Source organism: Elaeis guineensis, chromosome 3 (assembly GCF_000442705.2).
Source record: "Elaeis guineensis isolate ETL-2024a chromosome 3, EG11, whole genome shotgun sequence".
In the NCBI taxonomy this organism is placed as follows: Eukaryota; Viridiplantae; Streptophyta; class Magnoliopsida; order Arecales; family Arecaceae; genus Elaeis; species Elaeis guineensis.
Window position 1 is genome coordinate 40577457 of NC_025995.2, and position 19042 is coordinate 40596498.

At 40.7% G+C, this 19042-nt stretch overlaps 1 protein-coding gene across 5 annotated transcripts in view; it reads left to right on the forward strand.

Annotated features, from left to right (window-relative positions):
* Positions 1-9114: 9114 nt before the first annotated feature.
* Positions 9115-19042, forward strand: part of LOC105035394 (protein WHAT'S THIS FACTOR 9, mitochondrial) — a 43473-nt gene continuing 33545 nt past the window's right edge. For 3 of the 5 annotated variants that reach the window (XM_029261946.2, XM_073253762.1, XM_073253764.1), the window contains exon 1: positions 9115-10650. In XM_029261946.2, the coding sequence (XP_029117779.2) occupies positions 9266-10507 (1242 nt within the window). In that variant the 5' untranslated portion in view covers positions 9115-9265 and the 3' untranslated portion in view covers positions 10508-10650. Of the gene's footprint in view, positions 10651-11631; positions 11781-19042 lie in introns of those variants that run through there. The other 2 variants (XM_019847321.3, XM_010910944.4) reach the window with 2 other exon arrangements.

Sequence of the window (19042 nt, forward strand, 5' to 3'; positions counted from 1 at the left end):
GGGAGCCGGGCTCCGTCGCCGACTTCAACTACCGGTAAGCTTCATCCGGACTCCTACGGGAGCCGGACTCCGCACCTGACTTTGATTGCAGGAGGACTCCGCTCGGACTCCTACGGGAGCCGGGCTCCGTCGCCAACATCGACTATAGAACAACTCCGCCCGGACTCCTATGGGAGCCGGGCTCCGTCGCCGACTTCAACTATCGGTAAGCTTCGTCCGGACTCCTACGGGAGCCGGACTCCGCACCTGACTTTGATTGCAGGAGGACTCCGCCCGGACTCCTACGGGAGCCGGGCTCCGTCGCCAACATCGACTACAGAACAACTCTGCCTGGACTCCTACGGGAGCCGGGCTCCGTCGCCAACATCGACTACAGAACAACTCCGCCCGGACTCCTACGGGAGCCGGGCTCCGTCGCCGACTTCAACTATCGGTAAGCTTCGTCTGGACTCCTACGGGAGTCGGACTCCGCACCTGACTTTGATTGCAGGAGGACTCCGCTCGGACTCCTACGGGAGCCGGGCTTCGTCGCCAACATCGACTACAGAACAACTCCGCCCGGACTCCTACGGTAGCCGGGCTCCGTCGCCAACTTCAACTACCGGTAAGCTTCGTCCGGACTCCCATGGGAGCCGGACTCCGCACCTGACTTTGATTGCAGGGGACTCCGCCCGGACTCCTACGGGAGCCGGGCTCCGCCTGCGACTTCAGCTCCAAGAGGACTCCTACGGGAGCCGGGCTCCGCCCCCGACTTCAGCTTCAAGAGGACTCCGCCCGAACTCCCACAGGAGCTGGACTCCGCCCACGACTCCCACCTCAAGGGGAACTCCGCCCGGACTTCCACGAGAATCGGGCTCCGTCATCAGCTTCGATCGCTGTCGAACTTCAACTGACGGATCTGCACTCCCAAGCAGGCCACGATAACGGCCACGATCCTGCTCCACTTCTTAGGACGGATCCCACGCAGCTTCATCACTCCCTGACAGGCCGCAGTAACGGTCATAGCACTGCTCCACTTCCTATGACGGATCCCGCGCAGCTCCACTACTCCCTGGCAGGCCACAATAACGGCCACGATCCTGCTCCACTTCCTATGACGGATCCCTTGCAGCTCCACTACTCCCTGGCAGGCCACAATAACGGCCACGATCCTGCTCTACTTCCTGCGACGGATGCCGCGCGATTCTCCCATCCGCTGGCAAGTCACGACAACAGACGCCGCTCCACTCCCCGCGGCAGACTCCACGTGGCACGCCCCGGTGATAGCCACGGGTCTACTCCACTACTCTTCGCAGCAAACTCCGCATGACCCTGGGCAGCCCACTGCCAGACGGTTACCGATGTCGCTATCAGGCTACTGCCCCCTCCGCCTATAAAAGGAGACCCCAGATACGTTATCCTCTAAGCTCTTATATCTTTACCTCAAAACTCTGCTAAATTCTCCGTTCGAGCACTCCATTCTTGTTGAGGCAGAGAACTGACTTGAGCGTCGGAGGGTCTTGCCGAAGCAACCCCACCTCCGGTTTAGACTTCTTTTGCAGGTCCCGACGGCGACCGCGACTCCCTCGACTCTAGCTTCTCCGGTGCAAGCGGATTTTTGCACCAACAGTTACTTTGATTGGTACTGAAAAATTATTTCTTACTACCAGCTTAGGTTCGAACCTATGGGGTCACACTCAAAAAAAGTTTCTGACTGATCATGTGGTTGATCGACGATTGAGAATCATTACAGAGTATAACCATCAATTTGATTGATGATTAACCTTGCACAAAAATTATAATAAATTAATTTGCTAATAGTTAGTGAACTATAGGAGGATTGATTAGCAATTAAATTATTAATTAGCTCAATTTTCTTGAGTATTGATGTTTGGATCTAATCTAATTGAATTGGATTTAATTAGGTTTGACCCGATTAGGTTATAATATGACCTAATCACTAAAGATGTTCGATTCCTGATTTGATCAAAACTTAAATTTGATTAATTTTTAATTTAATTAAAATTTAATTAAGATAATTTATTACCTAATTAGATTAGATTCAATGGTCTGAATGGGTCTAATCTAATTTAGTTTGGGTGAGAACTTAATTGGATAAAATTCAAGTTCAAATGGATTTGAACCAAAGCCCATGCGCCACCCTTTCTCTGTGCCCTTCTTTTCTTCACATGAGAAATATTTCTACATGAATGTTTTTCACACTCAAAAGAGGATTAACACCCACTTTCTGATCCCCTTTGGATTTGGATGAGGTTGGTTTAAAATTTGAGTTCAAAAGGTTTGAATTTGAATGAGAACTTCTCCAAATCTTGTTGGATTCTTCCCAAAATTGCCGACCTCTCTTCCCTTGTGAGAAACATTTTTGTGTGATATTTTTTCATGCCAATTTGATATTTCTCACCTCTCTTTTGCACTCCCTAGGGATAGGATAGGATTAGTTGGGTTTTGAATTCAAATAGGTTTGAATTTAAACTAAACTATGGGAATTCAGTGCAGCGGTAAAATGGTAATTTTAAATTTTTTTTCAAAATTATGATTTTACAGCAAAAAATATTAATTAATCTAATTAATTAATATAAATTTATCCTATATTAGGATCTAAATATGATATATAGCATGCATTCATTTAAATTTGAATTTCAAATTCAAAGAGTAAATACTTTACTGTAATGTGTTCAGAACACAATACTTTGTGCGGGTAGTAGATCACCACAATCTGATCACCGTCGGGAGAGTCTGATCATCACGATGTAGCCACACATGTGTCTGCCTCTGTGGATCATCCACATAAAGCTTCCGATCTGATCGACTCCTCACGAGTGCTAGCTCGTTGTAGAGCTCTTTTGACGACTGATGCTGATCGAACTCCTTCGATTGATGTCTGTCGATTCTTCGAATATTTTAGATCATCAACAGACGTGCTTGAGAGGATGTTGAAGATCTTTCAAAAATTTTGTAGGCTCACGACACTCGTAGCTCACTTTCTCACTTCCCGAACCCCAAGCTAAAACTCTAGGGAACTCATCGGAAACCTTGCACCCACTTTTCTTTCTTTTCTTTCTTTTTCTCTTGGAAGGATATGGACTTTCTTCTCACGCACAAGAGTTCTCATGCCCCAAAATTTTTTTTCCAAAAATTTTCTCTTTTCACACCCCACTCTTCTCCTCCTTTTATAACCATATCAAACGTCTTATCCAAAAGAAAGGATAAAGATGAGTAATTGCACATTTGAATTCAAATCAAATTTTGAATTCAAATGGACACCAACTCATCCCTTATCCACTAAAGGTGTGAGGCGTAGCTTAAATTGTGCATGGAGTGATTTCATGAGAAATCTTTTCTTATGTAATAAATGGGACGTAAAAAAAGAGATAAGGTGCAAAGATTGATTGCCCATTCAAATTCAAACTTTATTTTGAATTTGAATGGTCAACCAATCATCCTTATCCATTCATATGACACATTAAAGTGGGGCGTAGAGAGGGCTTGGCATGAGAAAATAATTCATGAGAAGTTCCTTCTTATGAATTCAAATGGATGCAATGGAAGTGAGGTGGTGCATGGAGATTGGGTCAAGGTGGTTTAATTATTTAAACCAACCTAATTGAACCAAATAATTTAGGTCCAATTAGACTAATTTAAATTTAACTAAATTAAGCTTAATTAGGTTCAATAAAATCCTAATCAAATCAGAAATTGACTAAGCTCAACCCCTGATCAAATCAGGGGCCAAACCATCTCGACGATCAGGTCAACTCTTAACCTAATCGGATCAAACCCAACTGAATCCAATTCAATTGAACTTGATCCAAAAATAATTACTCAATCAAATTGAGTTAATTAGCGATCAAATCATTAATTAAACCTCTCATAAATACTGAGTCCAAATTCGATGGGCAATCGGACATCAGAATTCATCGATATGTAACCCTGATCGAAAAGTCCCAACCAGTGGGACTCTTGACCCCGGTACCCATAATGTGTGGAACTCATAATTAGAGAATCCTGATTCTCGATCACTGAGTCTCAAACATGTAGGATTCTACACCAGCCATCAGATCAGATAGGAACCTCTAATGTGTGTGACCCCACAGGTTCGAACCTAAGCCGATAGCACAGGAACCAATTTCTGTACTAATCGAAGTGACCATCTAGCAATGATACCCGACGTCTGGATAGGTCGAAGAGTCACAATTGCAACACTCAGAACCTACATGAATATGGTTACTGTATAATTCATCCTTTTGACCCCTGTATTTAGGACGATTCAGGGTTAAACTGTCAACCCTGATCAGATCATCCGAATCGTGCTCAACTCAAACAGTCCTGTGACTCCTCACAAGGACTACCCTGGCCAAGATTTTGCTAAATTGAAACACGACTGTACACAGCTCCTAAACTGGAGTGGTCAATCCCATCTTGACATACGCACCGACAAGTCAAGTATTGACTACACCCAGCAGCCTTCCGTTATTGAATTAGAAATTTAGGTAGTCCAGTGCTTAAGTGCAGTGAGTTGCTTGCAAGTCACCATGACGGTCTCAGATCGAAGGGATATTTATATCCATATTCTATCGGAGCAAATCTTGACAGCAGAAATAGCTCTGAAGTCGGTCACGTTCAGTACAGATGTACCCTTACATCTCACCTGTATGCCATACCAGTGTCTCCACACTCATTGATTAAGAGGACAACCAACCTATATGGCACACAATGACCTATGCTTGATAAACATTGTCGTCCTTGGTAACAACGTATCATTTGGTCACGAACAGATTTAAGGACTAAATGACAAATCCTCCTTTGTCGAGTCTAAATAGTTCTAAGAACTTCACCACAACATAGGAGTTCATTAAAAGATGAAACATTTTGTGATGAAAAATATCAAAATAATTTTTATTAATTCATAATTCATGTACAAACACAAAAATGAGCACAACCGTCAATAGGCTGATGATTGGCTTTGGGACACTATTTCCAACATAAACTACCTAGTGTTTATCCTATCTTATCTCATCTCCATGCCAACCATAAAACCTCTCCATTTTATGTGACAAAATGAGAAGCTTTTACTATGAAAATTAGTTTTTGAGAGAGAGGGGGCATGAAACAGAGAGGGAGTCATTCTGTGTGATAGAAAGAGGAAAATTATTTCCTCTTTAGGCGTGAGTTCTAAGGTGGGATTCTAGGATTTCGGCTCTGATTTTTTGTAAGAAGAAAAATTAAGAGAGCTTTATTTTATACTTTCTATACCACTATCCCTCTTATTGTTCTATCCTCTGATCCGAAAGAGTCTGGGTGATCCAAAGGAAGGAGCACATATCAGCCATCCAATACCTTTCGCACGAGCTAGCACTCCCGAGGAATGACGATCTGATTAGGACTTCGAGCGGACATCTTATAGAGGTCGGACATGCTATGTGGCTTCTCGACATTAGAAAGAATCCGTTATCATATCTATCAGCAGTGGTGATCATCGATCTATGCTCTAATAAAGAATCTAACCTCCGTAGATAGGATCTACCATTGATTAGCTTGCATGTTTTAGATTCGATCTGCTTGCATGATTGATATGATCAGTTATTTAATTTCAGATATTGTATTTATTCATATCATATGATCATTGTTTGGTAGTTTCTAGATCAGATCTAGGACATGCTAATAGATTAAAATATTTAATTTGTAGTCTTTCACTAAAAATTTTAAAAATGCATACTTTGAACTATTGATTTTTTCTTTAGGAGCTTGAAACCTGGATTGGGGTCTGATGCCAAGAGATCATTCTGATGTTGAGAGCAATGGTTGACATGTAGATCGATGGTCTGCAATGCATGATGATGGGGGTCGGTTGTCGATGAGGGGGTTGGCAGCCAAAGTTTGAACTAATGGCTTATGCATGGAAACACAAATGAAGTTGAAAATCTGGGTATAGATCGGCAGTTGATGTATGGGTCTACGGCTGACCCATGGATCGATTGTGACCAAAGTCTACTCATGTCTTCAATTTGGGCATTAGAGTTCTATCCATAGCATATAGAATTTAAACTATTAATGATCTTAGATCATCCTATTTGGGCCATCAAACAATTACAAAGGTTGTTTCGCATATAGAATTTGAAAAGAGGGAGAGCGAATGGAGTGAGATGCATCAAATTCGAGAATCGAGATAGAAGAGATGGATGTGTTCGGTTAAATCGATAGTGGCCATTTGTCATGATTGGCTTGGGCCTCAGGGCGGGGCATGACATCTAACATCCCCTTTAACTTCTCCACATCCTCCAACTTGACCTCTAACGTCCCTCCCCTTTCGTTCTTCCTCCAACTTGACCTCCAATAGCCCCTTCAACTTTACCTCCTCTTCCAACTTTCTCCAATTTGACCTCCAACTTGAACCTCACCTACATCCCATTCAGAAAGAATAATTATATAAAGAACCGAATCTTTAAGATTATTTTAATAAACAAGTATATCTCCATAACTCTTTGACGTGTACTAAATATATGGATCATATTATTATCATTCTTGATAAAAAAACTCATTGCCACATGTAATTATAAGATTTATATCCCTCCTACTAATATGTGCATACAAATTAGCCAACATTTATAAATATGAATAAAGATATTTGTTTATATTGTCGATCCCTATAGTACATAACCCAATTATGATAAACCATTGCATCCCTACAGATCAATTGCCATATTAATTCTTATAACGTTAATAGTTGACCAATTAAAAAGTGATATTCCACCGAAAGAGAAGGGGCAAAAAAAAGAAGAAAAAAATTAAAGTGACATTTGCATATTGATTCTTCCTCTGTATATTTGCATTTAATCCTTACAATCTATATTGTTATGCATATTAGTCCTTCTACTAGTAAGCCTTAATTCGTGCATGGTTAAAGGTTACTACAATTAGAAACAAACTAAAAAGCCTAAGTTCTTTTATTTATCTAGTAGGTCCATCAAAATTAGAGTAGTCTAGCCTAAGGAGTTCACCTTGTCTAGGTGGGTCTAAAGTCTGGATTGAGACTTTAAAGCACAGCATTATCATCAAAAGATGGAGTCATATTTCAACTATAAGTATCTTCAAAAAATATTTCAACTATAAGTTCTAGAATTGGCTATGGCTATTAAGGTTACCATTTCAAAAACACTCTATATTCTATAGCTAGTAGAAAATGGAATAACGTGTCAGCAAAATATAAAAAAATACGTATATTTTTAAGGAGATGCCTTAACAAGTTGTAGGTCGTGACTATAGGAGGGAAGGGGAGCACTAATGGAGGCAACTACTATTTCAGTTTTTACAAGTAGTGCTCATTTACAACACCATATGAAGAAGGGTACCACTTGCAACTAATTTTAATGATTTCTACCACTAAAGCAGCAAAAAAGAAGAGAGAATAGAGGTGCTCTGTCAATATATCAAAATGTGCATGCATATGGCTGAGGGAAAATGCATGCATCGTGAAGAAATCAAAATTTCATTAAAAAAATAAACAAAACTTATCATTCCTCAAAGAACAACAAGCTAGGTCTCTATCACTTGCGAGAGCTTAGTTAATTGGAGGTGATTCTACTATCAATTAATCAAATAAGATGGATAGATTTTCTAATGATAAACCCTAATGTCAGGGGACAAGAGGTGAACGAGATTGGGGAAGGGGAGAAGAGATAGGAAAAGGGGTTGGGATTAACAAGGTTATTATTATGTTTAAAACAAATAGTCTTTTGGTCATTTATATTTTTGTAATTTACTTAAAAATTAAGATAAACGCTTGCTAAGTGCATGCCAAAAAATCCTCTGGTTTATCAACACTAAATCGGTAATTTAATAATTAACTACTATAGCAATAATTCCCAAAAGTTTACTCAAAACTTTCTAAGTACACTATTTCATAACTGTCTTGTGCTTGATGCACAAAGCATGTACACTTGTAAGGAGAAATTATACTATATAGTGTGTGCACTACATGACTGTGCACCATGCCAATCATTTGAGCCAATGATCAAGATGAGCACATAATGAATGGGGCAATAGGAATGAGATGAGATGATTAGTATGGTACATGGTCATATTAGTATATACAGTGTAGTATATAATTTCTTGTGCATGGAGGATTATTCTATATTTCTATCTATCCACATGTGTGAGGCTACTTCACCTACACACGTGTAGGCCGTGCATGCCCCTAGTTAGTACTCCTTAAGGGGCATTTGATATGGGGTGATCATCCAAGATCAAAGATGATGTGTATGAAGATGATGAGATCATCATGTTTGGTGTACCATAGTGATCTTGTATGCCAATGATCTCAAATCATCCTTACTCCTTAAATCACTGCTAAACCTAGTGATAAGATACTCGTCTTGAAAGTTTGAAATCCAAGATCACTCTTGGACAGTGTGATCTTGGATTAAAATTTGAGAAAAAAAATATTCCTTGATCTAGCAAAAAAAATTGATATATCAATATACTATTAATATATAATAGTAATATTATATATATATATATATATTATATTCATAAATAATAAATACATGTGATATTATATTGTATTGATTTCATATATTGTATTTATGATATATATTACATTATAATATATTATTAATTATATTATTATCATATTATGATTTAGTGATAATTTTAAATTAGAGAGAAATATCTTATTGTTATAATAAAAATATTTAATATATTACTTTTATTTATCTTATTTTTTAATTAAAATAAATATTTATATATTTTTATGGGATTAATAATTTATAGGATTAATAAATATAATTTTATAGAATATATTAATTATTAATATATTAATAAATATGTTAATATTTTATTTAAAATATATTTTATATGATTAATAAATATATTTTTATGAAATATATCGTAAATAATTTTGATATTATGTTATAAATAATCTTAAATTTTTATAAGATATCAAATAAATTATTCATAGATATATAAAAATTTTTAATCATTAAATCATGATCTATCAAATATAATAATTTTAGAGCACTAAATCAAACTATCATAAAATTTAAATTATTAATGATCTTGTGATCTCATTCGAATCACCGTACATTATCTTAATAAGGCACGGAGGTCGTTTCGCATAGAATTTGGAAAGGGGGAGAGCGAACGGAGTGAGATGGGTCGGATTCGGGAATCGGGATAAAAGAAATGGATGTGTTCGGTTAAATCGGCGGTGGTGGTGAAGGGCTGCAATCGTCACGGTGTTAGCTGCTGCTGTTCTTTCTGATCAACGATGAAGAAGGTGCGGCTCAAGTGGGTGAAGAACCGGGGGCTGGACCACATCATCGACCGGGACACCGACATCAAGGCGGCGTGCCTCCTCAAGGACGCCATCGGCCGCAGCCCAACGGGCGCCGTTCCAGCCCGTTCCCTCGCCCCGCTCCAGAAGCCCCTCGGCCTCACCGTCCCCGTCCTCCGCTTCCTCCGCCGCTACCCCACCCTCTTCCGCGAGTCCCCCCACCCCCGCTTCCCCTCTCTCCCGGCCTTCTCCCTCGCCCCCGCCGCCCTCCTCCTCGACCGCCTCGAGCGCTCCGCCCTCGCCGCATCCCTCCCCGACGCCACCGACCGCCTCGCCCGGCTCCTTATGATGTCCCGCTCCCGCACCCTCCCCCTCTCTTCCCTCCTCCCCCTCCGCTACGACCTCGGCCTTCCCCTCGACTTCCCCTCCTCCCTCGGCCCCGCCCGCCCCGACCTCTTCCACCTCTGTCGCCGCCACCACGACGGCGTCCCTCTTCTTTCCCTCGCCGACTGGCCCGACCACCTCGCCGTCTCCACCCTCCAGCGTCGCCACCAAGCCTCCCTCTCCGACCCTTCCTACCGCGACTTCAAGAAGCCCCCCGATTCCTCCTCCGCCCCTCTCGCCTTCCCCATGCGCTTCCCCCGGGGCTACGGCTCCATGAAGAAGGTCAAGGCCTGGATGGAGGAGTTCCACCGCCTCCCCTACGTCTCCCCCTACGAGGACGCCTCCGGGATCGACCCCGATAGCGACCTCATGGAGAAGCGAGTCGTCGGAGTCCTCCATGAGCTGCTCAGCCTCACCGTCCACAAGAAGACCAAGCGCAACTACCTGCGCTGCCTCCGCGAGGAGCTCGGCCTGCCCCACAAGTTCACACGCGTGTTCACCCGCTACCCGGGGATCTTCTACCTGTCACTCAAGTGCAAGACCACCACGGTGGTCCTCCGGGAGGGGTATGAGAAGGGGAAGTTGGTGGAAAACCATCCGCTAGCGCGCATCCGGGACAAGTTCTACTATGTCATGAGGACGGGGCTGCTCTACCGGGGCAAGGGCATGACACAGCTGGTGCTGGAGGAGGATGATGTGATAGGGGGCAAGGAGAAGCAAATGAAGGAGGATGTGAAGCTTGAAGAAGATGACGATGATGATGTTGATGGAGATCATGATGATCGTGGTGATGAGGATGAATGCTATGAGCTGCATGCATCGGATGAGGGATCGGAAGCTGATGATGATTGAAATGATGGCATACGATCTCCAATATATTTCCTCTTTCGCACAGCATGGCTAGCAGTGAAAAGATTCCTTGAGGGGGGATCAGTCTTCTTGATGCGAAATTGCATTAGGACAAATTTCGTTCATGCATGAGGACAATATGCCCTGTAAGTGGTTGATTTGAGTGCCCCCTTTTATAGCTTTAGTTGATGCTTCATCTTATTTTTGGTAGAAACCATGTTCATTTATTTTCTCCCTCTCATGCTATTGATTTCTCCTTTTTAGAACGTTTAGTGGTTAACTAGTCATTAAATGTTTTTGTCATGCTAACTTTAATTTCTGGTGATGCACATGTTTACGTGCTTTATATTTGAAAATTACTCTTCTAACTGTTGCTCATATCTGCGGTTGTAATTTTAGTAAAATCAAGGACACAGCATAATTAAATGACTGGAAATTGTTATAGGATACTTATGCAAGAACAAGTACATGTTCATACAGAATGCATTTCTTGGAGGGAAGCTAGAATCCATGTATGCAAGTGTGATGTATATCCCTAGGAGTCTTTTTACTCAGCAAAATGTTGTATTCAAGACATTGTGAGAGGGGCAATATTATGAATAAGTTAAGAGGAAAGCGAGAAGAATAAGTTAATAATTGATGATTCTTAACCTTGCTGATAATCTTTTTATTTGGGAAATTCAGTTCCTTCAACATTTTGCATTTTGGCATCGGGTGCCTTTATGCAGAGGGATAGAGGTCTCGAATGAATATTTCCTAGAGATGGATAGCCATGTGTACTAAAGAATGGAAATGATTTCGCTGTGTTTATGCATCAAAGGATGTTGTTGGAGATGAGATTTTAAGACAAATAGGTAAGTGTTGGGAATGTAAACCTATGTTGCCGGAAGGTAAAATGCCACATAAATTCTCTCAAGATTTGTGCTGTTACCATGAAATGGTAAAACATTGTAGTCGCTTGGTGCAAAATAATATCTTTTAAAGTCAAACTTTAGCTACTTATGTTTTCCATGCTTTTACATTAGAATGTGAGAAAGGGGCTGTTGTGCATGTGCATTGTCCTATCAACAATTTTGAAGAGTTCCACTTTTTGGGAAAAGGAGTGTGATGTGAAGCACGGTTTGCAGGATGGATACCAGGGCTTGTACCAGCCAGTGAGTAGTTACCATACAATATTGGAGCATGTTGAAACAGGGAGAAGGAGCGCAGAAGGCAAAAGCAGAGGGAGGAGGGAGGAGAGGAAAAAGGAGGGAGAGAAAGGTCAAGGAGCTTCGATCTGTCGACAGGGAGCTTTGAGAGCTCCAAATCTAACGACAGGGATTAGGGGGGGGGGGGAGGGTGAGAAAGACTCACTGGTCAAAACATCATTGTTGTTGTCGTATGTTGTCATCGTTGACTCGACAAGGATAGAGGGCTTTGAATGGGAATTATTGCTTTGAAGAGGACCAAGTGACCAGAGCTTCGAATAGGGGATTAGAACTTCAAACAGGGACTTTTATATCATGAATCGATCAGTTGAACGATATTGATAATCGACTGGTTTGGTTTGGTACATCTTGAGCTGGCCAATTCAGTACGGTTCAGTGTGGTTCGGCTACCTTGATGTAGAGCATGCTTTAACGTATTTTAAGTTTTATTGGTTCAACTTGAATACATTATGTTCATTCTGTTACATGTTTAACTGATTTTTAGACTTATTTTAGCATTCATCAGACATCCTATTTGAGTAGAAATAAAGTTATAAAGAGCCTAATTTGAAATAGATATAAGGAAGACTTAGACTCGTCAAGTTTAAACATGGAGACTGGAATTTTGAGGTGCCTATATCTTTGTGGGTGTGAGTGCGTAAGTGGGCACCTGCACAACAACCCTAACAAAGTAGGTCCTGCCTGAATGACTGGGGTTCAAACATTGATCATTTGAACTGTTGAATGTGAGTTACTGCTTCATGAAGATCTGGATATGCATGCCATAGAAGCCCCCTACTAATCTAATCGAAAGGGGGGGTCGTCAGAGAGGGAATCCTTTCGCTTTTCATTGACAAAGAGGCTAGGTGTAGTTCTTGTGATCGGCTAGAACAGCCACCAGGGCTTGATCATCAAGAGCAGGATTTAGACAATTCCTAGCTATGTATCACTTATTGATCTAGTGATAAAAAATGGTATTTTAAATAACATGAAATAATGGAAATTTTTTGGCTATTGGATGCATTGGTTAGGGATCTCCAAATTGCATGACTTTTTGCTAGTAAGTAATTTAGAGATACTAGATGTATCCAACAGCTCGAATCATCAATGCTAGACCCCGACTGTTTGGTTAGGACCGATGTTATTAGGGTTGCTGTGTAGATGCCCTCATATTAGCATTACTATATATACAATATGTATACATATTTATGTAGGTTCAGGGTCAAGTTGCACCAAGTATAACTCTTATAAAGTTACTCTTTTTTGAATTGGATGATGAGAGTCTTACCTCAATGATTTGAGATGTTGGATGTGATTTACTATCACTAAACTGCTTACAAACCAAAACTCATGTTATTAAACCATCCAATTTTAGATCACTTGATTTCTAGGTTATGAGCCTTCAAATCACATGTTTTTATGTGCAAGTAGATACATTCAATATGTCGGATCATTGATGAGGGACCTCCATCATCCATTTAAAAAAAAGCGTAATTCTATAAAGGTTACAACATGTGTAACTTGAACCTAATCCTTATATATAGAGACCAGTCTTCTAAAGGGCAACCTATGAAACTTGTATGGTTTGTATTTTAAGACCAGATCTGAAAATGTTAGAATAAGGTGTAGAAAACTTGCACGATGGGATTGTGATGATGGTTTAAAGGCAAAGAATAAGCCTTGGGCAGAAGGAATCCAGCCAAAAGATGAAAGAAAAGGAATAAAATGGAAGAACCGAAGAAGAACAAATATTCTTGAATTTTATAAATATCTGCAATACTAAATTGAATTATAGCAAAACTACCCTTTTTATAACTATTGACTCTCATAATACTCCTCAAATAGGACCCGCCAGAAAAACAGGGACTCTTCCCTATCTTCTTGAGCACCAAGACAAGCCAAATATACTTTATTAAAATACTAAAATTCATCGTACTGTAGGACTTCTCATAAAAGATCATGAAAATCTTTTCAAATCACAATCCTAGTTAGTCAAACTTTTCTTAGTCCTAAGTCCTAACTAGAACACAAAGTAGGACATTTAGTTGAAATTCCTCCTTAAAATAGTACTCAAAAAATAGATAAGAAAATAGACCCAAGATTAGGTATGAAGATACCTAGAAAATAGAAAGTCTAGACTTCTCCTAAATGAGGACTCAATTTTGGACTTTCTTTTGCCCTTATCACCTACACTTCAAATATATAATCTTCTACTTTGACTACATCAATCCCCAATCTGAGAGAAATTCAACTCCAACAAATTAGACCGAACCATCCAAGAAAACTTTCTTTACTTGGAGCTTTTCTTTCGCTTTGATGTAAGTGTGATTTGATGCCTGTGATGAAGGAAGGTGTGAGTATTTTCTCTTACTGAATGCTCCTTGTCAAAATGCAAGGCTGACTAGGCAGAATTTTGTGCCCTTGCAATAAGTATTACATCTCACTCTCCTAATATGTCACCAAATGGTAAAGTTTAGCAAGTATCGTGATCGCACCATCATGTTGCTATCCTGGTCCAACCATGAAACTGAATAAGAGCAATTTTTTTTTTCAAGGACCTGAACTTCAAACAAAATCTTGGGAAACAAGATTTCCAGTGCTTCCAAGTTCCACCATCAATGACAAGTGCGCAATGGCCTCCATAAAAACAGCCTTTACATGAAAGACAATATTGCATTGCTACTCATTGTCTGAAAGTTGTTGTTGTGATTGTGATTCTGATAAAAACAAATAAGTGCCTCCCTTTTTCATACCCTGAACAATATATGATGATATTTCTCTACCCTCCTCAGAAGTATCGTTTTGAACATCATGCTCTTATTGTTCTTCATTACCAACTATAATATTCACTTGTTGAGTAGGGCACATGCTGCCTCTATGTCAATTTGGATGCCTTAGATCTGTCTTCTGTAGCTTCAGATGGTTGTCATAAGGGTTTGCAGTAGGAACCTCAAAGTCAGCTGGCACATAATAGATCTTCTTTCCAGACTTTTCTCTTCGTATAAAGTCATTTGATAGTTTCTTCAATTGTCTGAAACTAGAACCCAGTCATATCATCTTGATGAAGTCAAGGGCATGGATCGTGCGAAATATGTTTCATTATAAATTTATGATGATCTAAGCCCTTACAGAACTGCTAGGAGCATCAACGTAAAATATTGGAACAAAGTTATTTGACAGTCCAAAATTGATCATCTATCAAGTGTTGCATTTGTTTAATGGTTAATTAATCAGTCATAGATACTGGGTTAAAGTCCTTCAGTAACTTAGACATAAATTTGCTTGGCATCAAATTAATCTTTTTTATTATCGCTTGTCCATCAAGTTACTTGGTCTCAAAGTTACCTTTTCTATTTTATAGTTAGGGTGGGCTATATATGTATGGTCAGGAAAAACTAAAATAGACGTGAATCGTGAATTTTATGGTGTGAATTTGTATTGCTTGAGAAAGAATGTTGTTTCTTTCTTTTTATCCCTCTCTCTTCCCCCTGTTCCTCTCTCTTGTCTTGCTTTCATGCTCTCTCTTTCTCGTCTTCTTTTCTCCACCCTTCTCGACTTTTTTTCTCTCTATTTCCATGGCTTTCCTCATGTTTTAGGCCTATCTATGCACAAACAGGCCATCTCCAAGTTGTCCTGCACCATATCTTGTATTGCCAACTGAAGTCTTTCTCTGTACTTTGTTGCGAACACATCTTCAGTTTCATACACTCCCAGTTGCATAAATAGTTCAAAGAAATCTGTGTACTCATCTACCATGTCTTCTTCCTGTTGAAGCTGACTAAACTTGATAACAAGCCTTGTTGGTAATCGATAGGGAGAAATCTTTGTTTCAATATTTGTTTCCATCTCATCCTATTTGTGAACCTTACCTCTGCCACTTCTTCTATTTGCTTCTTGAACCTTGTTCCACTATGTATTAGTGTCCCCTTTTAATTTTCTTTTTGCATATTGCACCTTCCACCCTTCAACTGATGTCAAGAAAAGAAATTATCCACACTTGAAAGCCAATCTTAGAATACCTTAGTGTTCATCTTTACATGAAATTCTGGAGCCTCCAACTTTACTCCTTTCTCCATCATTTGGAAAGGTTCAATTGCTTGCTGAGGAGCTCGAGGACCCACATGTGCCTCTCTAAACTTATGATGATAATAGTCCACAGTTTTTCCACAAAATTACAAGCTTGCTATCTTATATCTCTGTGAGATGCTGCTGGCTGTTCATGCACTTTAAACCCATACTTCTGCTACCCATGAGTTTCAAAAGTTCTAATTTTCTGCTTCACGATGTTATCATCAGCATATGACCGATTTTGAGAAGAGAAATAAGAGTATCATTCCCCAATAATTGAAAATCAAGATCATACTTTTATGGGATATTTAAATTCTGTTTTTCATGTGCACTGTGGGACTTAATTTGGACATTATTTTCCAAATTCGAAGCAAGAGGTTGATAGGAATTACCTTAGTTTCAATGCTTCAGGATTTCTTTAACTTCATGAAATCCATATTGTCATTCATTTGTTATCCATTGTTGTGTGCAATTGCCGCTGCACATCACCAATTGTTTGATCTGATATTTTCAAGTGCATCCTCATGTTGATGGAGTCATTTGTCTTATTCTACTTATTTACCATCATTGCAACTTTTGAAGAAACTGTTGGCATGGGAACTTTTGATGATATGATATGGATGGTGCCCCCACGAGGTGAGGGTGGAAGGGGGAGGGACAACAAGGGCCATGGCCTTCCAAACATCCTAAAATACCTAATATCCTATATAGCAGACTGAGAGGACTCTTGGTTATTGTAAGTATATTGGCCTTGGCTTTTCAAGACTTCATTCTAGTTCCTCCATGCTTTATTTCCAAATCAAGCTATAACTATTCTTGTAATATTATTGTATCTTATTCTTAAGGAACAAGATCTTATACTTACAAAATAAATAAATAAATTTTGTCAAATAGGATTGAATTATTAGGATCCAAGAACACAACCTTGGAATTTTGTGTATACCAGTTCATAGTTTTCCTGGGATGACAAGAGCATCTATTGCTTTGCCCCATATCCACTGCATTTGTTTTTCTATTATTACCTCTCTCCTATACGCCATCCTTCCTTGTGGTGATGTTCGTGGACCTTCGCAAAAAACTACAGTCACTTAGGTAGCAATGGATTTTTGTTGGAGTTTTATGAGTTTTTACAAAGAAAAATGGTTTTAAGGAAAAGTGAAGAGCAAAGCTGATACTATCTTTCAATAAGCCATTACCAAGATCCCTAGCCGATGAGTATTCATTTATATCTGATATAGCTCATCTCAATTCTTTTTTCCCCTTTTTTTGGCTAAGATGGGCACTTCACAATTCGCACCATTCTAGTATGAATACATTTAAAAAAAGTTAGCAAGTAAAATGTCCATGAGTGCCCTCGGAGTAGATGTGAGGTCGGTCCACGTCACCTTGCTCGAATACTCAATGACGAAAGAGGCCACTCAACTTGCAGTGCCATTCACTTCACGATGGATATATCTCATAAAGAATAGGGGGCAACGTTTGCTGAATCATCTCGAATCGGATAGTTTGGGATGTTTCGAACCGTATCGATGGCAAGCCAGGACGGTTTGAATGGATAAATTGAAACACTGGACGAGGGAGAGGGAAAGAGAGGAAGCGAGAGAGGAGGGGAGGGGAAGATGGGACATTGAGGCTGCCCTCCGTAGCTCGGTGTCACCTGATGGGACTTTAAAAGAGAGAAAGAGAGAGGAAGAGTGATGGTACTAGAGGGATGTACAGTCGATGGAAAGGCTACCGAAGGGTGTCGGATGGCCGCCGTAGCTACTAGACGGTGGAAAATGTGTGGACGGAGCTGCGATCATGGAATAGGGACGACCGTCCTTGTTCACTCATTGTGTTTTTTTAAAAATGCCGATGAATAGTGAAGCTGGCAATGGATTTGCCGGCTTCACTATAATCGAAATTTTTTAAAATAAATCGATGAAATAGGGCGATTGCCCCTATTTCACATACATGATGTCGTAGGCGTCGATTGCACCATTCGACGGCCATGATGGCCACCCAGAGATCCTTCGGTGGCCTCTTCGATGGCTTTCCCTCCCTCTTTTTTTTTTTCTTATCTCCTCTCTCTATCTCTCTTCCTCTTCGATTTCCTTTTCTGTATCGATTCGCGCTAGTCCGTTTCGATACGGATCCATACCGGCTCGTACCACAACCAATTCCGGTTCCGTCTTCCTTGATAGGGGGTGTCTGCCAACCCCCCTGATCTGCCTCTAGATCTAGCCAATCATGGTCATAGAGTTGCTTTCAACAAGGATGTAGTTGGCTCTCAAGACATGTGCATGGCTGACACCGCCCAAGCCGCCCTCAGTTTTGCCTCTGAGACTGAGGTGTCGAAGATCGGACTTCTACCTATTGCTACAAGCCTCGAGTTTGATTCTCTAATCACAAAGCCTACTCCACCTCTGCTGCCACCATCAGACATGTTGTCGTCGAAGTTGACCTTAAGGAAGCTTGAGGGTGGAGGCTCCCAAAAAAAAAACCCCATCTGAGTCACTACAAGAGCTGAAGGGAGTCTCAATTATCTCGAGCTATCATAGGCTCTCTAGCAATATGTGAGTGGGTGATCTCAGCAGCCTGGACCATAGCCCTCTCTAGAATGAATCTTGGCAACTGACTGCTACTCTCAAAAATTTGAGTGTTCCTACCTAGCCAAATTTGATAGGCAACATAAGTCTCCTTGATGGCGGCAAATGTAGAGGGTGATCTGCTTAAGCTACTCAAGTGTGTAAGAAAAATGTCAACCAGGGTCTTTGACTATAGCAGCTCCTAAGGGGTGCTAGCAAGCCTCCACACCCACATGGCTCTCTCACATTGAAAAAGGGCATGCTCAATAGGCTCCATGTTGCAGCAAGGACAGGCTGGAGGGATGTTCATCACCCATGTACTTAGAAAATCCCTAGCTGGAAGACAACCTAGGCCATCTTCCAGATAAACAGGGCTACTTTCAGGTGTACACCAAGCCTCTAGATCCAAGTAAAATCTCGCCTTTAAGTAGTCTCTCCTTTAAAAAGCTTGTAGAGGTCTGTGGCCCTAATCCTCGAGTTGCAGGTAGATCTCTAAGCCCTCACATTGGAAGCACCACGCTTAGGGATCGCAAGCACCCGAACCTTCTCAACCAATTGCTCCTTGAACAATCGGGCCATTAGAGTAGTATTCCCCTCCTCTCTTAAGGTAGAAAAGGTCACATTCGGATGCTATCCACCATCTCTGTGTCAACCATGGTCTCGGCCGCTACCTTAATGGAAGGTCAAACACCCAAATGTCCCTTATGACATCCACA